At 32.6% G+C, this 26,924-nt stretch overlaps 5 protein-coding genes across 5 annotated transcripts; 2 read left to right on the plus strand and 3 right to left on the minus strand.

Annotated features, from left to right (window-relative positions):
* Positions 1-12,659: 12,659 nt before the first annotated feature.
* LOC123684362 (queuine tRNA-ribosyltransferase catalytic subunit) lies at positions 12,660-14,348 on the plus strand. Its single transcript, XM_045623592.1, has one exon. It carries the CDS (start codon positions 12,762-12,764, stop codon positions 13,950-13,952), a length of 1,191 nt encoding a protein of 396 aa, XP_045479548.1. The 5' UTR covers positions 12,660-12,761; the 3' UTR covers positions 13,953-14,348.
* Positions 14,349-14,389: 41 nt separating this feature from the next.
* On the minus strand, positions 14,390-15,628 carry LOC123684363 (protein FAM177B). The gene is made up of 2 exons (XM_045623593.1): positions 15,204-15,628; positions 14,390-15,128 (listed from the first exon to the last, which is right to left on the minus strand). Exons 1-2 carry the CDS (start codon positions 15,378-15,380, stop codon positions 14,865-14,867), a joined length of 441 nt encoding a protein of 146 aa, XP_045479549.1. The 5' UTR covers positions 15,381-15,628; the 3' UTR covers positions 14,390-14,864.
* Positions 15,629-16,328: 700 nt separating this feature from the next.
* LOC123684839 (putative uncharacterized protein DDB_G0282499) lies at positions 16,329-18,670 on the plus strand. Its single transcript, XM_045624309.1, has one exon. The coding sequence runs from the start codon at positions 16,565-16,567 to the stop codon at positions 17,267-17,269; it is 705 nt and encodes a 234-aa protein (XP_045480265.1). The 5' UTR covers positions 16,329-16,564; the 3' UTR covers positions 17,270-18,670.
* Positions 18,671-19,173: 503 nt separating this feature from the next.
* Positions 19,174-21,254, minus strand: LOC123684838. Its single transcript, XM_045624308.1, has 4 exons — positions 20,889-21,254; positions 20,406-20,750; positions 20,064-20,328; positions 19,174-20,005 (listed from the first exon to the last, which is right to left on the minus strand). The coding sequence occupies exons 1-4, from the start codon at positions 20,951-20,953 to the stop codon at positions 19,664-19,666; spliced, it is 1,017 nt and encodes a 338-aa protein (XP_045480264.1). The 5' UTR covers positions 20,954-21,254; the 3' UTR covers positions 19,174-19,663.
* Positions 21,255-21,594: 340 nt separating this feature from the next.
* LOC123684837 (programmed cell death protein 2-like) lies at positions 21,595-24,868 on the minus strand. Its single transcript, XM_045624307.1, has 2 exons — positions 23,160-24,868; positions 21,595-23,058 (listed from the first exon to the last, which is right to left on the minus strand). Exon 1 carries the CDS (start codon positions 24,300-24,302, stop codon positions 23,271-23,273), a length of 1,032 nt encoding a protein of 343 aa, XP_045480263.1. The 5' UTR covers positions 24,303-24,868; the 3' UTR covers positions 21,595-23,058; positions 23,160-23,270.
* Positions 24,869-26,924: the final 2,056 nt, after the last annotated feature.

Raw genomic sequence — 26,924 nt, forward strand, 5'->3', positions numbered from 1 at the left:
TGGGTTTTCTCCTGTTAGACAATAAAGGATTTTTTAATCGAAGGGCCTAAAAATTATTCCATCCCACCCAAATTTAATGATTGAGACGACACGACTTCAATAATATCTTGGTATTTATAAATTATTCCAAGATAACGGGTGTTGAAATTTTCCTTGAAATATGTCTATTCGTTTATTACCTACTCTCGATTTTCTACAGAAAAAAATTGTACGCCACTGTGATTCTTCAAGCTGAAAACCAGTGTTGAATTGCTCGTTACTTGTGACAAAAATCGCCCATCGCTTTTTTTTTCGTATGGGGCATCGTTTTCATTCGAAAAATAATCATTATCAAGAACATTATCTGATAATGAATAATTTATTGAAAAAAGTATTTTATTTTTCCATAAAAACGACACAACAAACAAAAAAAAGGCATGAAAAATTTTTTGTCGCAAATTAAAAAATTATTTTCAGTGACGTAATATTTCAAAAATAAATCATTATCAGAATATGCGCCAATGATTCGAAATTGCATATGATAATAAAGGCGCAACTCTTGAAACTCATCAAATTACTTTTATTTGTTTCTCATTTGTAAACGTCAGTTTCCAAAAACACAATATTAATCAAGAAAGTTTATTTTATCAAGTCACTAACTTGTAAAACTGACAGTTAACTTGCAAAATTTTTACAAGTTAGTAGTATTATTTACATCAGAAAATTTTGTTTTATCGTTATATATGTTGAAAATAATGGTACAATTGTTATTTCCAGTAACACAGATTTTTGATGATGAAAGAGTTGATACTGATCATGATGAACCATCTGTTGATGCGTATAACGCTCATTTTTTCGTTTCAGAAACGCTATTACCTTTTGAAATCTGCAAATGACAACTGAACGTCATATTTTTCAATAAATTTTTTAAGGAAAACAAACCTGCGAACAGGGGCATTTTCTTTCATTTCCAAGCAGCTTTTCAGCATAGACCATTTTGCCCATAAAGTATTAGGGCTGAATCTAGCTGATAGTTGATTCAAGTAGAAAAACAAAACATCTTCCGTTACCCCAATCACACTATTTTTGTTTTGCCACTTTTTAAAGTCGTCGTATTCTCGCTCGTACCTTGAAGCTGATTTTGCAGGTAATAAACTTGAAGCTACACTACTGGCTGCCTCAATAATTTCTTTTGGTACATTCATTCTCGCTTTCGCCAAAAAAAATGTAAAGAAAAATAAACAGACATGTTCATGGCAACGCTTCCATAGCTTACATAGACTTAAATAAATATATGTCTATGATAGCTTACGACATTTGAGACAAATTATTGAGATTTTTTTTGGAATTTATCTAACCTTTTTACAAATGAGAAACAAATAAAATATAAAACAATACACGCAAGGTAACGGGTTTTACTGACTCAAGGAGGTAACTGACTCGCCTGCGGCTCGTCAATTATATCCTCCATTCGCCAGTAAAAACCCTCTTACCTTGCTAGTAATGTTATATACTATTGAACATCTCGTCTGGTTTCAGAGCAATAAATAAAATTATTTTTAAATATAGACACCCCTTGAAGTTTGTCGCACTTACGAACACCCTGTATATCTCATAGTCATATACATTTTATATTCAAATGCAAATTTTTATCGCGATGGAACGTATAGTGTAGAAATAAATGAATAACATAAGATTTCAAACAGCCTTATCGACAGAACTCAATGAAAAAAGTTTGATTTTTACCGTCAAACGGCATTCAAAATCCGAACCTAATGAGAAAATTTCAAGATTCTATGTCTGTTCGGTAGTTATCATTTTTGCGAACGGATACACGGACAGAATGAAATTTGAGGACGAATTTGTCATCAACGAGTCGAAAAACACTGACAAAACAATTTTTGACATATTGCCTTATGTCAGAAAAAATCGTTAGAACGCTACTGGTAATCTCATTACCATTATAAGATTATAAAAAAAACATCTAATAAAAGACCAATATCGCTACTATATCTTCTAAGGTACACCAAAAAAAAGATTCATATATATAATCGCGTCATCTTCCAATATTGACCCCCTCTCCGGCACACTTCAAAGCGTGCCGCAGTCCCCCCACCTAATACCCTCGACCCCTCGTTTCATCCCACGGTCATTCCCCGACCTTTGGCCACCTCTGGTCACTGTACGTCCAGCGGCGCGCGCGCATTGGTCGGATCGATAGATGGTAGGAGGGGAAGCCGGCCTGTCATTGGTTCGGGCGGAGCTCCAGCATCCGTAATTACCCTGGACCGCGGACGAGTCACCTCCCTCCCCTCCTTTCGTACACATATTATACACGGCACACACGTCGGGTGGCAGCTAAGGGGTCGGTTTAGGGATCCGGGCAAGGCTGCGTTGCCGGTTGTACGGTTCATACGGGATTCTGATTACGAACGGATGGAGAATTGCTTTTTGATGTCTTCTATTGGGATTTTTTCGTTGTTAGGTTTGCCTCGTTGAGTAAATATGAATGATGCATATTCTTCATGTTGAAATAAGAATTTTGAAAAATCATTCTGAATTTTTTGTCATATATCTACTCCTTGAATCCAGAAACAATCTGATAATTAAATTTTTCGAATAAAACCTTCAAATAACTCTCAAGAATTACATCTAATATGAAAAACTTTATTCACTTATTCGATAATTCATATAAAGATAATAACCCGAAAATATCTAATTGATCATGAGAAATAAAACAATTTGAGGTAAATTCCTTGAAATCGATTTTCGAAAGAACTATTTTCATATAGAACAACGAAAAAAATAGAAACAAATATTCAATTTTTCAAAGAGGAAATTGATTGAAAGATATCAACTGGGTTTAATTATTTTTAATATTAAATTTTTCAAGGAAAATTTTTTGTCGGCTATACTTGATAGTTCCACAGTTTTATTTTAGAATATGTTAAATCCAAAAATTCAATAAAAATGTCTCCAAAACTTTACTTAGGAACTGCAAGAAAAGCTATTTGCATGAAATTTATACTTTATCGTAGGTACTTATTTATCCTCATATAAGTTCTGTGAGAACATAGAGCCATTAATTTCAATGACTATAAATTTGGGTATCAAATTTGAAAATATTAATTTGCCGAATATTTTATGATCAGAAACCGTTTAAAATTGATATAGAATAATATTGAATACTTGGAGATTTATCTTGAAGTTCTAGCATTAATAGGTATTTTTGCAATTATAAATGTAGCTATAATATACGAGTCTGGTGTGCCTATTGCTCATTATAATTATTATTAACAATAGGTACCTTAAATGAGTGAAAGCACAACGTATAAACTCACAGAGTGTTCAGATAAACAACACTTTTAATTTCTTTATATCCGCCCACTCCACTATTTCGTAACGAAATGATTCATAAAAAACATTCAACCGAGTATTATTATCTCTCAATAACTTTCCAGGGATATTTTTATATAATCTGAAGAATTGAGCTAAGAACTCAATCAGTTTCTGTTTGACATTGATCCTTCTGCTTCAACAATTCTGTCCGGAGATCTGAACAGCGAAAAAACGATAATGCATTATGAAAGCTGTCCAATATAGAATCGTGAAATTCAAATTTTTTTTTTCTAATGTTTGTGGATTATAAAATCATGGATATTATTTCAGAATTAGGGGACGAAATAAAATAAAGCTGTATAAAATTCGCAGTATTTCTTGTATGTTCAAAATCTAATATGAATGGCTAGTCAAAAATGATGATTTTGATTTTGATCCTCCATAAAAGGAGTTTTCAAAAGATTTCCAGAAATATGGAAGAACAGAGAAAGAGAAGCAAATAAGACAAAAGGAAAATCCAATCAATGAATATGAACGTGAAGTTATTAAGGGTAATTAAGGTATAAGTTGTATGTAAAATTGTATCTACAGATGCTGAATAGAACGTTATCGTATGAATAGAAATAGAAACTTATTTAGCTTTTCAAAATAAAAGCAGCGAAACAAATAAGATAGGTAGATAAAGAAATACAACATACCTATCTAATAATACCGAGTGAAAGTGATAATGAAGTCAAAACATACCCAGTATTAATTAAATAATATAAATTGAGATGATATTCATGCATTTATACAGGTATTGAAAACTTAGATACCAACAAGCAAACAATGATATCCAACAAAACAATTAGAATAGGTATACAAAGCCTAAATACCGAACAAAATCCAAAAATGAAATACAAACAGTTCACGCACCACCAATATATCAAATTAAAAACCATCTAAATAACAAATAGAAACGGAACAAAACAAAAAATATCAGTACTTCAAAGATATAAAAACTGTGCAAACTCCAAGAAAAATAGAACGTAAGCTCCGACCAAACTTCTCATAACCACTTCAAAACTACATCTCAAGAACTGACACATCGAAATCAAACCCTCATCTAGCTTTGTGGAATAAAAGCATCAAAATAGAATAGAATAGCCTTTATTGGTGATATATATAGTTGCTTTCGCAAGTCATAAACACTATAGTTAATAGGTGAGATCAAAACATTCAAAATATATATGAAGAGCACAAGAGCAGTCATCAAAATTATAAATAATATGAATACAGCCAATGAACAATATATCCACACACTTAGAAAATAAAAAAATCTTAGAAAATAGAAAAATAGATTAGATAGGTACATGAATAAATGAAGAAAAATTTACCTTTCTAATGATACGAAGTGATAATGAAGTTCTAATTGAATAAAGTTGAAAAATTCCCGATAAAATCAAGCTCATATTCATTGATTTATAAATGAACTAACTATGAGGTATCTACAAACATGCAAACAAAGATATCCAATATATAACATTCAGAAAATACAATCCTTATTTTTTCCTAAATAAAACCCAAAAAAGAAATGCAAACCAGTTTACGAAGCCTCAATATATTTAACTAAAAACCGTCAAAATAGCAAATAGGAATGGAACGAAACTACATTGAATAATAAATAAAAATAGTACAATAAACTGCAAGAAAAATACCAACCTTGCAACAACCACTTCAAGCGTACATCTCAAGAAACTGGCGCATCTAAATCAAACCCTCACATAATCCAGAAGCTGTGTCACCCTTCTATTAATCCATGACATGCCAAATGATACCGCACATCATCATCCCCAATGTTTTCTTTGCTCTTCGAATCGCAACCCTTTTTTAGGCTCGCTCTATTTTCACCCCGTTCGGGGTCAGGGTTCAAGGGCAGGTAGCTGGGTGTCGTCGGACAGTCGACATGCCTCAGGCTGTAGGTACTGTCCCGAATGTTCTGGTTCCAGAATGGATTGCAGGAGAGGTCAGAGGTCCTTCTACCTGAACTGCGACGTGTGCCCGATGACGAATGTGGTGGGCAAGGGCCGGACAATGGTCGTCTAATGTACACACTTTAATCGGGTGGGCTTGTGGAGAAACAAGGCCGGCTAAAGGTGCGTCCGGACTGACCGTACTAGAAGTCGTGCCGGGGGTATCTAGCTTTAGATGACTTGGAGGTTGGTCAAGTTTTAGGTTTCTGGGATTTTTCGTTTAATTATGTACAGAAAATTGTTTCGTTGAAGAATTCGTGGCGAAAGTCAATTAATTGACTTACAGAAGAGACTTGAAATTTTCAGAGTACGTTTGGAGTTTGAATGGGTTAAAATTACTCGAAAACTAATATTTTGTACCACCTGATACTTATTGTTATAGGTCAAGAACAAGACAAGAATATTGATGAAGAATTTCGTAAAGGTTGTTTCACTTGTTCTACTAGAAGATTTGAAAAGTCTCTTCAGAAAGTTAGATATACGAAATTATTCCTGAATTGTTATCATGATTAGGCATTCACGGTTGGCTTAATATTCAAGCTACTTGGCTCAAGCTCAAGTAGCTTGACTTGAAATCAACTCTAATTCAAGTCAAGTGGTAGTTTTTCAAAGTTAAGTCAAGTACTTAATAAACAAATACTTGACTTGATATTGTAAAACTACTAATTGACTTGAACTTGAGTTGAAATTATTGAACTTGAGCCAAGTAGCTTGAATATCCAGACAAGCCATGAATCCCTGCTCACAACCATACCAATCGATACTGAAACTCAATATTTGTACGGCTTCTAGAGAATGACATGCATGAATATTTATTTATAAATAGATACATATTACATTCAAATCTAATTCATTTCGTCTACAATAATCTGAGAAGGCAACAAGATCTTTCCAAATCTCTACATAGTCTCTTAATAATCTTATCTCTTGAACATCTTTAAATCATCTGCGTAAAGGAGTCAAGTACTTGATTAATAAATACTTGAGTTGACATTGAAAAACTACTACTTGACTTGAACTATGAGTAACTTGAGTTAATTTCAAGTCAAGCTCAAGCTACTCGAGCTTCTTGAGCAATAATCTAGATGAAAGAAGGTTAATATTTTAATTTGTGAATGAAAAAAAAATTTTTGTAACTCGTTCTTCCGAAAAAAAAAAAGATAGATGATATGAACTTTGTACAAATCACTGCTATATTTGTAAACCATTCGTAAAAAAACCTAGGTAGCAAAAATCATTACAAAAGAAGTAAAATTATAATTTCGTGGAAGTCGTCGTACAGTGCTGCCCTCTTCTTATTTGCCTCGAAAAAAGAAAGAAGATGAATTGAATGTATAAATTCGTACATCAAACAAAATTTGGTCATCGCAGGAGAGCCAGATGGGAAACGATTAGGTACCAGTGTTTTACTGATATGCGAATGTGGTGGTAATCCCTCTTAAATTTCTCTCAGTATCCACAAATGAGCATTAATTTTGATCAAATATTTAAACAATTTTCATTATAATTAATTATATGTTATTAATATATTAATAACATCACATAACATAGGGGATTCCTCGAGCGCCAAGAGACTGAAGCATTCGCCAGTGTGACTTTATTAGTAGTTTTCTCACATTTCTATGAAATCTATTGGTAGATTTTGATAGTTTCAGAAATATCTTTCCAAATTTGGCCAAAATGACCAAGTATATTTATCAACGTCAGCATCTTCAGCTCCTGTTGAAAGACAATTTTACAGAGCTGCTCTTACAGTTACAAAAACTCGCAACGAATCTATAAGATGCTTCATGTGTCTTAAATTCTGGTGGAAAATTATGAAATCAAACAAATCCTGGAGGTTTCTCATTTCTCAATATTGAAAAAATGTATTTTTTTATTATCTTTCATTTTGTTGTGATTTATAGTGATTTAATTTATGTTTCTATTCCAAAGAAGTTGATATTTTCCGTTCTTTTATACTATAAGTTTGATAAATAAAAGTGTTTTTTGCAAGGTTCCTTCTCATTTCATATTTTTTTATTTATGTGACACTACGCAATAAAACTGCTAAAAATCAAGTAGCTTGATATGATTCAAGTACTTGATGAATAAATACTTGACGTTACTTGAGATAAAAAAAAATACTAAGTAGTTGACTTGAGCTTGACTTGAAATCAAGTCAAGCTCAAGCGAAGTAACATGAAAATCAAGCCAAGCCTTGAATCCCTAAGAATAATGCATTGCTATGCTATTGGTTGAAACCAAAAAAATGACAGATTTTGACAGATGAAAAAAAAGATTAAGATTATTTGGTATTTAATCAATAATTTCGATACGTTCATGGGCGTAACGAGGGGGGGGGGTTATTGGGGACGTAACCCCCCCATTGATCAGAAGGAAAAATTTTTTTGGAATAACAATAAAAAAATAACTTGGAAGATTTTGCTTTTTCAAAGTTGTTATTGTGGAATTACAGAAGTATCATTGTGAGAAGAAAAATATTTTTAAATTGTACTACATGAAAAAATGCTTATTTGAAGTGTAAGCAATTTTCTCATTCATCAGCTATTTAAGCAAGATACCAAAATTCAGAGACTATGGCTGAATTACTCAGTACCTCAAAAAAAAACCCCAAGAAGAACTGGACGACAAACTCTTAGGTGCTACATTGAAACCGACAATCCTCAATCATACTTTAAGATATCCCTATTTTTGCCATTTTTGGATCACTTTTTAAGTGAATTAAATAGTCGCTTTCTGAAACATCAAGACGTACTGAAAAGTTTTGAGTGTCTTATACCGACCTCTACCAGTAATGCTGAAGTCACCAGAACACAGGAAGAAAATTTTAAAAAGCTCCTGAATTTCTATCAGGAAGATATTCAAATTGGTGATATCGCTGCCATTGGGGAACTCCATATGTGGTACTTACGAGAGGGTGAAAGATTTGAAAATTAGCTCAAGGAAGGCAATCAATTAATACACTGCCTGCCATCAGGATGTTTTCCCCACTATCAACACCCTCCTGAAAATTCTTACCACTCTTCCTGTATCGACATCAACCAGTGAAAGGTCCTTCTCATCTCTTAGAAGATTGAAAACGTACTGGCCAGCAAAGGTTGAACGGGCTTGCTATGCTCGATACACACAGAGAGCTAGATATCAATGCTGCTGAAGTGTTGGACGAGCTGGCAAAAACATATCGCCGTCTTTAATTTAGACTTTCTTTAATGATTGTATAGAGGAGCGTGATAGCAATTTCCACTTATACTTATAATTTATATTTTAGAATATTTTCAATCTTTTTTTAATTCTTACACGTATTTCATTGTTTATTAAGTGTAGCATTCAATAGTATAATATATATTGTGCCTGTATGATGAAATAATTTTTTTAAAAGAGTTTTTCACACAAATCTTCGAATGGAAACGATATCTACACCGCCCCCCCCCTTTTTTCACTTCAGTTCAGGTCACTCGCTAAAACTTGCCACTATCCATAACCCCCCCATGAGTCAACTCTAGTTACGCCACTGGATACGTTCGAAAAAATAGCACATTTCATTTGGAGGAGAAGTAACTTTTCATGTCTTGCCATCTATGCATATTCACAAAGGAAAACAAACACATACCTACGTAGGAATTTCCACGGTCTGCTTATCCATAAAACACAATCGAAAACCATAAGTAAAGTTCGTTGAACCAGAGAGTGAAAGTGAAAAACTAGAACCGCCGAAATCGACAAAGGAAATCCAAGTTAATCTCGTTGCATTTCGCAAAGCGCACTAAAACAAAGTTGGAATTTTAAACAGCAATTTAAAAGCTATCCGGCGTTCGCCAACTTTTTTCCAAAAAAAGGAGGGAAAAGAACAAGAAAACGTCGAGGAACCCTGACCTAGCCCTACTCTCCTCCTCCCAAGTTTTACTCTACGCAAGACTTCGTCCCCATTTCATTCATAATTAGCGGCAGTTTTTAAACTTGATGCTGTTCGGGATCGATGCATCGGCTGACGTCACCGCTCCTCGAGATGATGTCGATTTCTTTGGGAGTCTGGCGCTGAATTATGATATCTCTGGATGCTGAATGAGTGCCTCTCTCTCACTTCTCCTTCCCAAATTGGATTTTTCCCATTCCGTTTCATATTTCTCGATCTGGTGGCCTTAATTCCATTGTGGTAGGTCTGACGAAGTTCGGGGATGCTGCAAGAATGGACCATATCTGCAATTTAGATTCATTCGATTCGTTTATTGATTTGGTTGAAAGTGTAAGAATTGGGGTTTTTTGCGCACTTGTTTTTGTTGTTTTATTGTGTAGGGTCACATCAATAAAAAAACGATGAAATGAGAAGGAACCTTGCAAAAAACACTTTTATTTATTGAACTTATTGTATAAAAAAACGAAAATATCAACTTTTTTGAAATAGAAACATAAATTGAATTACTATAACTTTTAACAAAATAAAAAATAATAAGAAACAAAGTTTCTCAATATTGAAAAACCTCCATGCTTTGTTTGATTTCATAATTTTCCATCCAGGATCTAAGACACATGAGGCATCTTACAGATTTGTCGACTAACCTATTGCGGGTTTTTGTAACTGTGAGAGCAGCTCTGGAAAATTGTCTTTCAATAGGAGCTGAAGATGCTGGCATTGATAAATATCCTTGTTTGGAAAGATTTCATAGATATATGAGAAAATTACTAATAAAGACACACTGGCGAATGCTTAAGTCTCTAAAGGAATCCCCTTATTTAGTCTAAGCTAGGGCTGCCATAAATGTTGGAACATCGACCGGGACAAAAGGCACAAAAATAGGTAAAAATACCACACAAAAGTTAAAACCTCATCTTCATTCATAATAATCCGGGGTTTCTAGGATTATTGACTTTTTTGCACTTGGTAGTTGAATTATAACACATTCCCCAATAAAATAAGACTCATTTATTCAGACATATTCACTGAATATTTATTCAGATATATTCACTGAAATAATTTATAAAGAACAAAAACAATATCAACTCGTAATAAAAAGAAAAACAACAATAAACAAGTAGGTAGGTACCTACCCTTTTTTTAGGTTTGATCCTCGGTGCCATTTTTTTAGCCCATTTATATATTTCAAAGTTTTGGCATTTTATAATTATAAATAACTTAAATTATGCTCTCCACTGTGCGCACTGCGTTTGATCAATACCTCCTAGACTGTTTTCTAGGAGGTATTGGTTTGATGCATTTTGTTCTTAAACCACTGTCAAGATCTCATAGAAAAAAAAACACCCGTTCCACATGAACATTGTGTTCCAGAATTGCGAAAATATAGATATTACTATATTTTGATGAAATTCGTTCGTTTTTCATGTTCTTTTGTTTATTGAGAAATGACATCCATTTATCATATATGTTTTTAGCTGTCCACTCATCTGACATTTCTGCGTTAATGAAATAATTCAAATAGGTACATCAATTTTTCATAACAGGAATCTTCAAGCGTGAAACCTTTCCCATTCAAATATGCATCAGTTTTTTCTACTAGATGTCATTGAGGAACATCATTCAAAATCATTCATACAAATATATCGAATTTTGTCATTGACCGAGTCCACTATATTCGAGATATCGGGTGTTGTGAAAAATCTCTGACATCACTGTCAAATTCAACTTATTGCATTGTATTCATCGTGCCATCATTCTTCAGTTTGTTATAGACTTGATTTGTTTGGTACCCAAAATATTTATTTATTAATCTTCCTTTCAACTCTTTCTTAGTAGCCTCTCAATTAATTTTTACTTAACAGTAATTAATGACTTTCAATCCTTTCAATCAGTTTGTCAATCAGAAATGCTTGACTGTGTAGAAAAAGAGTATAAAGTTCTAATAAAGAGTCAAAAAAATATTTGGTTACAACTTTTGAGGCCTTTTTTACAGCTAAGAATTTTTTTTTCCATTGCACCCATAGCTTCACCAAGCGTTCAATAGCTAGAAGTAGTGAAAGAGATCGAATTCTAGAATGAGAAAGTACATTGCTGTAAGTTGTTTCTGCATACTCATAAAATCCTTTCATCGTTCGACCCTTACAGAAAATATCGAAAAATATTTGAAAATTTTAATACCAATATACTGCACAGAAATTTGGCGGAAGTGGAAGCAGTATTGTGGAGTATATGCGCTGGACAACCGATAGTTTGGATGTCTTTGGAAAAAATCTCATCTAATTAAACAAAAACTCGTCTTTATTTCACTTCAAAGTAAGTATCTATTTGTGTTATCCGAAAATATTTTACATGGAAATATTAAGGTTAAGGTCCTCTAAGGATTCAATATAAAATAAAGTGATTGTATAAGACGATTTATTTGGCATGTGTCTAGGTTTGATAATTTTATTTTCAAAACAGCTTTTGAGCTTTATGATTACTGGAATCCGTTGAGATTCCATGGAAACAAATTGTTTCTTACCTACTCTATTGTATAAGGAAATATTAATCTCATAACGGACAAATTACTGACCGGACAATTCAATAACTGACCGAGACACGGAGACTCAATGGTCCAAACCGGTAAGTATGGCAGCTCTAGTCTAAGCGCGCACGAGATTGTAGAAATATATGCCGTGCGACGCGTGCATATCAAGCTCAAGTAAGCTCAAGTAGCTTGATGTCCAGTCAAGCAATAAATATCTGAAATCAAGTCAAGTCAAGCTCAAATATGTAATTTTTCACGAGCTTGATTTTCAAGTCAAGTAGGTACATAGTTGGTTGAAATGTTAAGCAACTTGGCTTGATGAATCCCTAAATTCTACTTACAAAGGTAATGAAATGTAGAGGTGAACCAAATTATCTACGTATCTATGAACCAAATGAAAATTCAAGCTATAGAGGTAAAGTATAGTGATATTTATTTCCCATAGTAGAAGTATAAAAATTTTTTATTTTAATATTTTTCTAGATTTTTTATCATTCTTACATGCATAAAACTATTCTTCCAGTTTGAAGATCTGTGATTAAGGTTGTTTGCTACCTTTTTCATGCTAATGCTATTTTAATGCTAATCATCATTATTATAACTTCCAAAATAGCAAAAAATCTTCGGCATTGATTCGAAACTCTTATAGGCAAAAGAGAATACATAGAGCTCGACTCAACTTTTAGCAATGCATCGTAATGCATTATGTGCTGCCTAAACGACAAATAGTGTCTGAATAAATGTTTAAAGTAACTCCAATTTTCCGGCTTTAAATGAAACGATCCTAATCGATTAGTACTGAGGGTAATTATTAATTTTTTGTATGCCAGCTCATCAAAATTTGAAAAATAATTAAACAATATGCAACTACTGCCATTTTTTACGAAATGTTGGCAACCATGATAACAACCTAAATCCGAAACGTATGTTTACTAACCTCACATGGTTTTGCGGTTAAAAACATAACCTCTTTATCGCAACAGTGAAAATGAGCGCTAAAAGTAGTCCTCTACTTTTTACAATCTTATCAGAATGTAAAACGACTAAGGCGAGAGTATCAAAAATGGAGTTGCCCCATGGCCCAGTCGACACACCAGTTTTTATGCCTGTTGGCACTCAAGGTACACTGAAAGGCATTCTACCAGAACAGCTAGAGAAATTGAATTTACAAATAATGCTAGCAAATACTTATCATTTAGGAACTAAACCTGGTGTAGAAATACTAAAAAAAGCAGGGGGCTTGCATAAATTCATGAATTGGAATAAGAATTTGCTGACCGATTCAGGAGGGTTTCAGATGGTGTCTCTCTTGAAACTAGCTGAAATCACAGAAGAAGGAGTGAAATTTCAGTCGTTAAATGAGCAAAAAGCGGAAGTCATGTTGACTCCAGAACATTCCATTGAAATTCAAAATGTCATTGGTGCCGATATAATAATGCAATTAGACGATGTTGTTAAAACCACAGTTCCAGATAAAGAACGAATAGGCGTATCTGTGAAGCGAACAACAAGATGGTTAGATCGTTGTTTGAAAGTTCACAACAGAGAAACTGATCAAAGTCTATTTCCAATAGTTCAAGGTACATTATACCCTGATTTACGAGAAGAAAGCGCAAAAGACCTGATTCAAAGGAATGTTAATGGATATGCTATAGGAGGATTGAGTGGTGGTGAAAGCAAAGATGACTTCTGGAAAATGGTTCATTTATCCACTAACTTATTACCCAAGGACAAGCCTCGATATTTAATGGGTGTAGGATTTGCCACTGACTTGGTTGTTTGTTGTGCACTTGGTGTAGATATGTTCGATTGTGTTTTTCCTACAAGAACTGCAAGATTCGGTTGTGCTCTTGTGATGAATGGTCAAATAAATTTACGTGCTAGTAAATATAAAAAGGACTTTTCGCCAATTGATCCTGATTGTGAATGTGATACTTGTAAAAGGTATACTAGGGCTTATTTGAATTGTATAGTTACTCATCTACCAGTTGCTTGTCATTTAGTTACCATACATAACATTTACTTTCAATTGAGATTGATGAAAAATATACGAGATAGTATAAGTAATGGGACTTTCCCAGTCTTTGTAGCTGATTTTATGTTGAAAAATTACCCTGATAAAGATTATCCCAAATGGATAAGAGAATCATTGGAAGCTGTAAATATCACTCTCCATTGATCTATTTATTTTTAACTATTTGATAATAGAATCAATAGTCATTGTTTTAATCACTTAACTCTCAAGTTATGGCACTTAACACTAGTTAATGAGATTGGTTGAAGTATATTTTCTAGTCCCTTTCTTATATTCATAAAGCAAAAACTTATTCTTAAATCAATTGTATGTAGGTACTTCCTGAAATTCTAGAATATCTTTTTCCTTAATTTTTCAAATTTAATTTATACTAGTTTAATAAGCCAAAGCTTCCTACTTTTAGTTAATCTTGTTTTATTATACAAATTTTTACACGTTGATAATATTAAGAATTGACATTCCTCTTCCAGTGATTAATATAGTATCACTATATTATAAGAATTTTGTTTTATATAACAAAAATTAAACAGTTTAATTCAGTATTATTTTGTTTCATCCCCATTTTTTAAATGAAAAACTCCTTGATTTGGGATATTTTATTTCAAAATGTATAAAATTTTGTACAAACCAAATAACCAGTAATTCTTCAATTAATTCCTTTCAAAACATTGAAACACATCAAGAGACAAGATTTTTATAATCTTAATATAATGGAGTTTTTATTATAATAAACTACTCTAACGACATGCTTTAGCAGATTGTGATTGAATATTTTGATAAATTGCTGCCTTTTTTAAAGAAAAACATCGTGACATAATGAAGCACCAGAGTGTAATTAATACTAATCTTCAATCATTGTGTTTCATTCCAATATGTATTTGGAAAATGAATATATATAAATCATCAAAATGTATCGAGCGCAAAAGATGGAAATTTCTTGTGTCAGAAACAGAAGCAATAAATTTATAAAATATAAATATAGTTAATAAAAATCAAGAATTCCTAAATAAATATTCAAGAATTCCATAACAATATATTAGAACGTAATTCCAATCATCATACAACTGAACTGGATGTTGGCTGTGATACACGAATATCACTAAATCCCATATCCTTGGTACCTAGCTCGGACCATCCTTGTTTCTGGGTTGCTTCTTCATTTTGTCTCCTCTTATATTCCTCGAGTTCAAAATAGTATTTAGGTGTTGTAATGCCAAAGAAAGCAGCTAAATATTCACCCATGGTTTCCATATAACTGAATGTAGTGTGTCCCACAGCCCATATTTTATATTGAGCCCATGGAACCCAGGATAAAGTGCTCTGAAAACAATAAGAATTTCGGTAACCAGAATTTCTTATTTATTATTATCAATATCAAATGATAGAAAAACATACCACATCAACAGTAGTTGTAGTTTGAGCAGGAGAACTGTCAATCTCATCATCGCTGTATTCTTCTAGTACTCCATCGCAAAAATGTAATACCCGTTTTGGAGTTTTCAGTTTTATTGTAGAATAATTAGAATCCCCTTCGCTAACGTTTTTGAATTCCTCGGGATCAATCAGTGTCATGCTGAATCAATAAAAATAAACAACCTTAAAAATTTATAACTTTCATGAAAATGACGTTATATATGAGGAAATGAGGTTATTTCGGGCACAGAACAAATTGTATTTCCTCGTTTCAGGGAAACGAAAGGCTTCGATTAATTACTAAAACAGGATATGGCGATAGGCTTATCTACCTCTAGATGATTAGATTGAAAGTATCAATTACTCAATGGTATCTAAATAATACTCTACTAGGTAGATTTTAGTTGAAAGTTCTTTGGATTATGATTATAAGTTAAGTCATCTAGTGAAAAGCATCAGAACTAAACTTTCAACAGGGAAACAAGTTTTCTATTATTTTGTTACTAAACATCATCTGTTGAATTTGTTTTCAAGGTACTCTTATTTTGTCAATTTATTTATAGTTGACGCTAAAAAACAATTATAGATTTCTATGAAACTTTAAAGGAAGCGCTATCTATAAAGTAATGCCCTAAAAAAGTTCGAGTTTGCTCATTCCTTCATAGATATTCAAGAAACGTATATCTATACAGTGACTTTATATACTGGTATACTGCAAAGACCTATAATAACATTATTTTATTATAACATTATCTATGGCGTACTAGTATATACAGTCACTATAATATTTATACAGTTACTTTAGTAACCACTATAATATCTAATGAGTTTAGCGACATCTATAAAAATATGAGTGAACTACTAATTAGTTTGAACATTTGTTCATAGATGACGCCTCTATGTTTCGGAATTCCATAATTCTGAAATATATTAATTTCTTATATACCGTGGCAATTTGAAATATTTTATTATTTCAAAATTGATATTAGAGTATTATGAAAACTACTATTTATTAAAAAAATCACATTTAAGAAATTTTTCGACTGTAACAAAATTGATATGATTAATTTATATTCCTAATATTCTAGAGTTCTTTGCGCATTGTCCGTGATCTACTGCACTCATTAGGAATTTTTGATGAATTAATTGGCTGCGATAAGATTTAGATAGGAAAGTGGGAAAGCTATTAAAGCCAATAAACGGTAAAACCAGTAAACTCCTAGATTGTTTGGTGGTATTCATATTCTGTTTTAGTAAGCCTTCGCAAATTCAGTGAAACAGTGCAAACTTGTGTTCCAACCAGTTTTTACAGTTAATGTGCAACAGGTGATAATTTGAATGAAATGAATGCCACGGGAAATGAAACTTTAGAAAGGATACAAAAGGAAATTAAAGAGAACTTGGAAAAAGAGGAAGAATGGAAACGGGACTTGGAACGATTATCCAATAATAATCTGGAAAATAATAACTCGCAAAGTAATAATAATAATGCACCGAAAGTGAATGGTACGTTAAAAAAACAGGTTTCTGAAACAAATGGCAAAAGCAGTTTTTCCTCTCAAAATGTAAGTAAATTCATTCAAAATGTGAAGGCCAAAGGTGTTATGCACAGGTTCCTTAAATCTAAAGGAAAACTGACAGCTTCCAATCCTTCCCTCAATGGAAATTCAACATCAAATGGTAATGTTCCCGATTTCACCTATTCGCCCCCAAGAGCGACATCTGAAACTGGCACATTGAGCCGAAATGGTTTTATTCCTGCAGAAGTCAAAATGAGAAACGAAGTACAAGAATTTCAAAAACGTGAGATAGAACTGAGGAAAGAGAGAAGAAGATCTCAACCAGAATTGATGGCTCTTTTGAAACTAGAAGAGGAAAACCAAGATGAAGGATACCCTGAATATTCATGTTCAAGTTCTGCATCATCAGTTTCTGAAATGAAATCTGCCAGGTCCCTAGCAGATCTGTGCAACACACCAGAGGAGGAATTAGATGCTCCAGGCACTTTTAATCTTATAAAACAATTTGAGAATTTGAAAAAGAACTGAGTCACTATATAATTGAATTTTTAAGTTTTCAGTTTGAACCTGTATATGAAGTGTTCTTTTGTTGTATATAGCCAATACCGTACTTAAGTCAGGGTTGTGCCAATAATTTATTTTATTTATTTCCTAATTCTTAATTTTAGTTAAAATTTTAAATCGGTTTTTGGGGTTTAGATATTGAAAATCAATTCAACTATTTTATTACAATCGGAACAGTGTTCACTTTTTGTCACCAATTCAACAAGGAGGTGCTATTGAAAATTGTTGAGACTGTATTATGGAGACCTGTTTTCTTGAAGAATTTGAAAAAAGTTGTTTTTATTGAAAATTCCACAATTCAACATTACATAAGTACAACTTAATGGCAGCTGAATATTTATTATTAATATAATAAATTTATTATTATAATAAAATTGGAGCCTATTTGTATATTTCAAAGATTTTATTTTGATTTTATAATTTTACCCAATTGGATTTGGATGATTTTTTTGTAATTTTTGAATTACATGTATTTGCACTTGTCTTACAGTTTTGCTAGATTTTTAGTTCCAGTGCATTTATTCATTCAACTTTTGAATTGTTCCAATTTTGACGTTGTTAGTTCATTTATTATCATATACATTCCACTTGCCAAACTTGTTCCTTTACCTATTGCACTTGTGATATTTTGTATTTTACACTTAGAAAATTGCCATTTATGTGAAATTCATCTTTGAGAAGTTTTTAATATATTTTAGAGGAAATATTTCTTTCAATAAAATATTTGCTATACCTTGAATTTTATTGCTTGGATTATTGAAAAAGTATAATCTGATTGATTAATAGCTTTAGATATGTTGTGGAAAATATAGAAAAGCCTGATTATATTATCAGATCAGAGTTAGAAACAATGGTTTTTTTTTGGATTCAAGTGTTTGTAGATCACTGATATCGTTATCAATTAATTTAGATGCTATGCATAATAAGAGGAAGTGATAAGAACAGGTTGTTGATATCTGGTATTGAAAAGATGAGGAAATCTGCAACTCAATGTTCTGATGCAATATAGGATTTACTCAACTTCCTTGGAAAAAAATGACCTTTGCACAATTCAGTTAAGAAATCCAAAGTGTCAGCTTTTTATTTACCTCATTTCCATATTAAATGATTTGTATAACTATGTTGATGAATAATTTGTTCATCAAAATGTCACTCAAGATCTGAAAATATATTTCAATAAAAAATGCTACATTCACTCTTAGATTATTTACAACAAGATGGAGCAATCCCTTACTAGATGAACTGAATGTTTTGTTCCCATAATAAACACTGTTTGTTTACAAACAAAGTGTGTTGTCGTAAATAGAAGTCAGTGGCGTGGATCTAAAAATTTGTTAAGAATAGAAATAAATCCTTCAAAGGTTATCGAATCTTTAATTATTATTTCATTGGATGCATAATTAATGTCATTATTTTTATGAATTTTGTTAACCTTCCCGATGTTTTCATCTTATTCTAAATCATTGTTATACGCAGAATTTTTATAGTGCAGGCATATTTTCGATTCGAAAAAATATTCAATATGAAAAGAGATTTGAAATAGCAAATATGATATTCAAATATTGTTGTTCTGGTTTTAATAATTACAAATACCTATACAATTGAATGTTATATCATTATCAATGATTTTATTAACAATCCTATTATATCGAATACATCTATTCAGGTCACTTTTCAATAAGGCTGCATGGTAGGTTATTACCATACAAGATGATGCTGTATCTAAATTTGGATTTTAACACAGCTTGATATCTTGTTCTGAGGTGAGTCCAGATTTTTATTGGGGACCACCATGTTATTACAAATGGAGCTCATTTGACTGCAAAGGTTTGAAATTTAAGGGTATTACACCTGAATACTATGTTAAATTGAATAACAAAAATAACAATAAATTTATTGATCCAGTTCGACATGAAAATGTATTAGATAGGTCAGTTTTACATCAAGTGTGAAGTATAATCATATCAGTTCTCATTAATGCTGTAATAGGCCTTACTTACTTACTGAAACCTTGTCCATCCATTACCTGCACCTTTGAGAGCAAATGATATTATGAATGTATAGTTTTGTTCCACTATATAAGATAGATGATTGGAATTTTGTGAGTTTTGCAATGGAATGGACGGAGAATCAGTATTTATAGTGGAATAGCAATTGAAACTTGAAAGCCTGCATAATCAGGATTGATTATCAAGCAAGGATGTATTAATAACTTCCATAAAAAATAACATGTAACATAAAATAAATGATTTTTACAATAATGATTTGAAGAAATACGATAGGTAACTAAAATATACTGATAATCGATTCTTCAGAAATGTTTATAATAAAATAACTAAGAATCCATATCTACTACTGCTATAGTCCTTGGTAATTGAATCCAAACAGGATCGAAAAGTACACAATCAATACCAGATTGCAATAAATTTGTTCTCCCGCAGACTGCTGCACTTTGTTCTTCAATGCACTGAGGGCTTCAGTTGTGAAGCCAGGAGTTCCATCGATGGTCTGATACCACTTAGAAATAGTCTTTGGGTGTGGAAGTGAATTATTGAATTTTTCCCTAACATAATTATAGGCCCTAGGCGAGTAAAAATGTAATGATAGGGCAAATGCTCGTAGAGAAGGTGTAAATTTCTGATTTTTTGATCCCCTTATGAGTCTATTTACCATATCTCTACTAGGACCTGGTAACGATGCCTGAAATATTGAAAATAATTACATTCCACAAATATATGCAAAGCTGAATCTTACTTACCTCTATATAATCTTGAGCATTATCGGATATAAGGTTCATTTCCCTCAAATTATTCAGTAGTCCTGAAATATCTGAAATTTTCTGTTGCAGTCTTCTGTTCTTCATCCTCAATGCTTTCAGTTTCTTTTTCTGTTCTGCAATTTTTCGTTTAGCAAGGGAGAAGGCAAATTTTCCTTGTTTTGGTGTCCTGAAATCTTCATCCCTTACATCACCAACAAAACATTTTCTTTTTCTTGGTCTTGGTACAGAACTTTTAGCTTCAGAACTGAAATAAGAAGGTTTTATATAATGAACCAGAATATATTTTGCAATATTATAAATATAAAATTAAGTAAAACTTACGTAGTTGGATGTGCTACTGTTAATACTTCCGAGGATACCAAGTTGCTTGACGATTCTGAAGCTGTCATAGTACCGGACAATTCTGAAACTGTCAAAGCACCAGAGGATTCTGTATCGGTCAAAAAAGCAGATAAATCTGAAGCGGTTAATGTATCAGATAAATCTGAAGCAGTCAATGTAGCAGATAAATCTGAAGTAGTCAGTGTAGCAGACAAATCACTAGCTGTTAAAGTTCTGGATAGTTCAGAATTACTCAGTTTTGAGGATTCCCTGACACTACCTAGCTTATTAGTATCTAATGGTTCTGGAGTCACAGGCCTTTCATCTGGAGATGTGCTACTGGAACTGAAATTAGAAATATTATATTTAGATGTTCATATTATCCAAATCAAATTTTAAAATAAGTTTACAATATGCTTATATTGAGAGCTAGGTATTCCTAGCTACGCCTATGGTAAATTATTATTTGTTGTGTTTACTTACCGATGTATGGATCGCCCGCAGTCTTTACTGGTGCTTTTTTTACATATCACACAGGAATTAACCATTTTTCAGCTTAATACAGCAAATAATTATTGTCCAACCTCGTTTTCACTACAAAAATCACTTGGTTAACTCAAAACGATGAGTTTGAACTTGTTGCACCTAAGCATCAGCTGTCAAAGAAGGCGGCCATAATGAAATTCATTCGCACGTCCAGGTCACGTGGTAGAAAGCCACCAATAGGGAGCTGCGGGAATGTGTTTTGATTTTGACGAAAATAATAAACATATTGCTATCTTATTTCGGCCACGTTTTCTCTCTCACTATGCTCTATCTTGGTGTAAATAATCTAAGCATTCACTCATAAAAAATATTCCGAGACCGGGAATCGAACCCGAGCCTCCTGGGAGAGAGCCAGGTATCCCAACCACTAGACTAGACCATGGTAAATGATCTTAATGAGTATGTTGGCAACATCGCCATCTTCGTGTTATTGATAGAATTCGAAGGATTTAAACGAATGTTGAATATGATTTATTACCTTTTAAATTCCTTTTGAAAGAAAATAATATATTTTTTTGCATCAATTTACTTTGCGTTAAATGAGTGAATAATAATCCAAAGCTATATTGTAGAATTCAGTGTTTTTTAGATGTAATCATAATATTACTGAACAAATAGTAATGAAAGAAAAAAAAATGCTATCTTAAAATAAAATATTGCATTTATTTCAACCAGTTCATCAAAATATATATACATATTTACATAATTTTTTAAAGAATAATTATGAATAAAACAAGATCAAACGCCAAAATTATACTTCAAGATTTCAGATTATATACATTATATATACAACTGTTGTTTTAATTGGTTTATTATATCTACTGAGAATGAAAGCATTAAAAAAAATTATGAATTAACAAGTTCTTTTAACCAAATGTTAATGAATCAACAAAATTCCGTCTTGAATCTTGAAATTACAAAACATCGAAACACCTGATAAGCAAATATAGGAAGCCAAAATATAGAAGAGGATAAAACGAGGAAGATTAGAACATGCATGTAATATTCTAACTGAAACAAATATGGAATGGAGCAAGAGCTATGACTTAATAAGAGAGAATCGACTAAATTTGTACATTAAGATTTAAAATTTTTTATAATATATATATGTATAATTATCATTTTGGATCAACTAAAGAAATATTTTGTTTTAATACAAATTCATTTTTATAGTCCGCTCAATCACCTCATCTTTCTATGCATGTAGAGCATAAAAGAACACCCCAGGGCCACTGCAATGCTCATGCCATGTCCTTAGGTATCTCTTCATCAGAAATGTAGAGTGTGGCACACCACCTCTTTCATACCGTAAAATTTGTTCAGGATAGCCGTTAATTTTTTCACAGAATTTGGTGAATGTATTATCTGAATCTTCATCTGTCCTCTCCCATTGTTCCAGATATGCCTGCTTTTACTAGATACAGGTACTTTTGTTTCTCTATATAAGTTTTATTAGACATGATTGAGCCTTGTCCACAAAGCTTGTGGTTTTCTTTGCTACACTTTTTAGTGGCAACACAGCCGCAAACTTCACAAAGGCTCAACCAGGTCTTCAATGAGTGTTCGCCTTCAACTTCTTCAGGAGCTTCATAGGAATAAAATTTGTTTTTTCTTTTCAAATTCGACCTTATTAATCGAAAACCTTGAGATTTGTTCCTCTCATGGCACTCCGATTTTCGACATACAAAAATAAAAAGAGTTCTGTGGAAATTGTGATTGTCTTTTTCATAGGATGTCCACAATTTGAACAGACTACAACTAAAGAAACATCTTGTTTATATATATATATATATTAATTTTTATATGGCCTCCCACCATCGCAACTGGCTATACCTGTGAAGCATTGAAGAATACCCTTGCCCAAAACTGACTCATTGATTTCTGGAACTCAAATTGCCTGGGCCACCCCAATGCTCATAATTGGGAATGTCCTTTGGTACCTCTTCATTAGATATATAAAGTGGCTTACCACCTCTTTCATATCGTAAAATTTGGTCAGGATATCCATCAATTTCTTCTCGGAATTTCGTGAAGGTTTTGTCTGGATCCTCAGTTATATACTGGGCGAGTTCCCCTTCATCAACATCTCCTATTGTTCCAGATTTGCCTGCATTAACGAGATCAATATACTTTTGCTTTAATCCGGTTAATGAAACAAAAACTGATCGAATGATGGTTAATTCAACATTCAAAATATTGAATACTTACAAATGATCAAGAGATGGGAAATCTTGGACGGAACATTAGAATTTATATTAAAACAAGATGTATCTTCTGTTCATATGAAATGATAATTATATAAATATATTTATATAGTTATCATTTCAAATCAACTAAAGAAACATCTTGTTTATATATATATTCATTTTTATATGACCTCCCACCATCGCAACTGGCTATACATGTGAAGCATAGAAGAATACCCCAGTCCAAATTTGCCTCATTGATTATACTAATCATCTGAGGCATAATCTGGAACTCAAATTGCCTGGGGCCTCCGCAATGCTCACAATTGGGAATGTCCTTTGGTACCTCTTCATTAGATATATAAAGTGGCTCACCACCTCTTTCATATCGTAAAATTTGGTCAGGATATCCATCAATTTCTTCTCGGAATTTCGTGAAGGTTTTGTCTGGATCCTCAGTTATATACTGGGCGAGTTCCTCTTCATCAACATCTTCTCCAGATTTGCCTGCATTAACGAGATCAATATATTTTTGCTTCTCTTCTTCTTCATTTGTTTCTTCAGAATCCAATATCTCAAAATCTATATTAATTTTGGATTCCGGAAACAGAATTGCCGAATATTTTTTAGATCTGATTGAGCCTTGTCCACAAAGACTCTTGTGGTTTTCTTTCCAGTCGATGATTTGATGCTGTCGACTGCAATAATTAACCAAATGGCACTTGCTACACTTTTTAGTGCCAACACAGCCGCAAACTTCACAAAGGCTCAACCAGGTCTTCAATGAGTGTTCACCCTCAACTTCTTCAGGAGCTTCATAGGAATAAAATTTGTTTTTCCTTTTCAAATTCGACCTTATTAATCGAAAACTTTGAGATTTGTTCCTCTCATGGCACTCCGGTTTTCGACATACAAAAATAAAAAGAGTTCTGTGGAAATTATGATCGTCTTCTTCATAAGGCGCATATATTTGGCAAAGAAATGTCATAGGATCTCCACATTTTGTACAGGATAAATCTTCTCCTGAAGGAACACCATCTAAATCCAGCCAAGCAGGTTTTCCTCCAATTTTACTAGGAAAAAACTTGCTGGACAACTTCCAGCTTTCACAGGGTTCGGAATAACCAAGATCAACTTTCGAGTATAATTCACTATTTGACTCCATTTTTAAAATGCTAATAAACTCTCAATTCAATTCTAACTCAACTTACTTGACTACAAATGTCAAAACACACGAGGTACACTGGAAACCAGAATGTTAGTCTGGGACAGAACACGTGTTTTCATCAATGTCAACCATAGAAGTCAATATATTTAAATAATGTAATTGTTAGTTTTTATGACTTGATGGTCTTGTACTTGTACGTACAGGATGGGCAAATAAGCGAGGTAAGCGGCTATATCTCAGGATCCACTCATCGTAGAGACTTGCATTGAAAAATTTTACCACTAAAGTGTACATGAGAACCAGCGTGACCAGGTTGAAATATAGTGAATCTACTAAACTTGCCGCAGAAATCTACTAAAAATCTACCAACACCGTTCAGAAATCTACTAAAAATCTACATATTTTCTGATAAAATTTCACAGATGGCGCTGCATTAGATTTTAACATTATTCAGAATACACTTTATTCTAATGTCTTTTATAGTTAAATTTTACTTCATGAATAGGATATACAGTACAGATGTGTTCAGATTCGAAAATAAAACAAGATTTTCTTTCAAAATTTGAACGACAAAAAAAAAGGGAAAAAAAACCGAACAAGAATAAATAGGATCAAAATAGCAAATATAAACAAACAAATTTAAATATTTAAATGAACAAAAGGATATGAATAGAAATAAAAACTAAAATCTTTCGGATAAAAATAACATTGAATAAAGAAATGAAATACTACAGTTGAACATAAAAAAATAATTGAAAAATCAGTATCAATCTGCAGTCAAATCATCGTCTTTAACATCCATACATAAATTTTCACTATCCATCGAATCGAGCATATTTTTTGTAGGTTGAAAACGACAACAATCACCTATCTCTTCAAGTCCTTCTTTAGCATGTTATAATAATGCTATATTTTTATTTAGAAATCTGTTTCTATTTTTTGTTTTGATGCGGTTAATAGCCGAAAATATTTTCTTGCATTTGGCATTCGAAATCTGAAATATGCAGCCACCCAAATTTGTCGATGAAATTACAGTTAGACATATTTTTTTCCACTGAATAGAATACCAAATGTGAGATAATGATATATTTTCAACGGAAGTTTACACACCATCTGTTTTCAATGAGGCACCCTTCGGATATTCCATCATTCTTCGTATTTATTCTCAGCCGACAGAAGTTTTATGATTTTATTATGTTTAAGTAGGTACGTTCTTCTAGAAACACGTAGAACGTAGAACCTCAATGAGAATGAACAATGAATTGATTCATAGAAACAGTCTAGACATCCGAATTTCCATATTCCCAATCGTCTCGGTTATATTTTTTAAAACTACCAAAATCTACTAAAATCTACCAAAGGATTTCTTCCTACTAAAAACTCCATGAAAATGCGAAAAATCTACTAAAAAAGTATATTTCTACTAAATCTGGTCACACTGAGTAGCATGTTTAAAGTTACGAGACGATGTTAACAGCGCAGACGTCTAATTTAATCTTGAATTTTCAATTTGAGATTGTTACATACATGAAGTTATTGGAATTTTGTGCCATATGTAGAAGGAGGTTCGACATGTTTTTGCATTATTATAAAAGTATCCAACGTGAAAACAGAATTTTTGTGTTTCATCCACGGTTATAGCTAAACTTATTAGATTATTAGATTGCCATATTTTTGTGGAAAAGCAATTTACTGTTTGGAGCTCGATTAGTACACTGGATAGGTACCGTACTGAAAAGAGATATTCAAATCACATTGAAAGGTAAAATATTAATTCATTATTTTTTTATTGAGTTTGATAGATATGTTTATTCTAGGCTCTTTCTTTCTACTTTTCTTTCATTGAATCTATCTACCTGCATCCCAAGTTCACGATATCTGCTTCTTATTCCATTCTGCTGAAGTGATGAATGATTGAAATTGAATACTGCGTTACAACTACTGTCATCCCTGGTTACAACTCCCATGAGCCCTGAAGACTTGAGATCGATTTATTTTCTTTTATTTGGATCGATCTACTACCTACCACATCGTCCACATCAAGCTGGTGATAAGTATTGAACCATTTCATATATTTCAAGAATTCAGTTTAATCGACGTATTAGTGATTTTTTTTTTTGTCATCATTGAACTTTTACATGGAATTACAACAGTTCATGATATTCAGTCTAAATCTGAACATTATACTTGAACCGCCGAATTGATTTATTTTCTTTATTATATTTCATTTCATCTTTTTATTTTAATTTTTTTCAACGATCATATTAGTGAATTTTTGTATTGATTAGTGCAATAGACGCCACTTCTCATTATTTAATTTCAATTTCTATTCTAAACCGTCCTTCCACTCATTTCTCACTAGCTAGCCAGTGATGCTCTGAATACTGTGCGACGCCAGCTTTCAAAAACAGGGGTGGGCAAAAGGGCGCCGGATTTTTTTTGGGGGCCAAAGTAATAAAATTACAGTTCTGCCAATCTTTTAGCTTAGTTTGTCAAATTTTAGGGGGTCAGCAGAATTTTAGGGCCCCCTAACGTCGCCACTGTCTGAATATAAAAGAAGGGGCACTGAAAAAATTTTTTTGTAACGAAACATATCTGTATATTTATTACAAATACCTA

Source organism: Harmonia axyridis, chromosome 7, assembly GCF_914767665.1.
Source record: "Harmonia axyridis chromosome 7, icHarAxyr1.1, whole genome shotgun sequence".
Classification (NCBI taxonomy): domain Eukaryota; kingdom Metazoa; phylum Arthropoda; class Insecta; order Coleoptera; family Coccinellidae; genus Harmonia; species Harmonia axyridis.

Coding starts and splice junctions, on each gene's coding strand:
- LOC123684363 (XM_045623593.1), bottom strand. CDS start 15,380: ATGACACTGATTGATCCCGAGGAATTCAAAAACGTTAGCGAAGGGGAT. Junction 15,129..15,203: donor CTACAACTACTGTTGATGTG/GTATGTTTTTCT, acceptor TATTGTTTTCAG/AGCACTTTATCCTGGGTTCC.
- LOC123684838 (XM_045624308.1), bottom strand. CDS start 20,953: ATGGTTAATTCCTGTGTGATATGTAAAAAAAGCACCAGTAAAGACTGC. Junction 20,751..20,888: donor TGCGGGCGATCCATACATCG/GTAAGTAAACAC, acceptor TTCTAATTTCAG/TTCCAGTAGCACATCTCCAG. Junction 20,006..20,063: donor ATGCTCAAGATTATATAGAG/GTAAGTAAGATT, acceptor TCAATATTTCAG/GCATCGTTACCAGGTCCTAG.
- LOC123684837 (XM_045624307.1), bottom strand. CDS start 24,302: ATGGAGTCAAATAGTGAATTATACTCGAAAGTTGATCTTGGTTATTCC.
- LOC123684839 (XM_045624309.1), top strand. CDS start 16,565: ATGAATGCCACGGGAAATGAAACTTTAGAAAGGATACAAAAGGAAATT.
- LOC123684362 (XM_045623592.1), top strand. CDS start 12,762: ATGAGCGCTAAAAGTAGTCCTCTACTTTTTACAATCTTATCAGAATGT.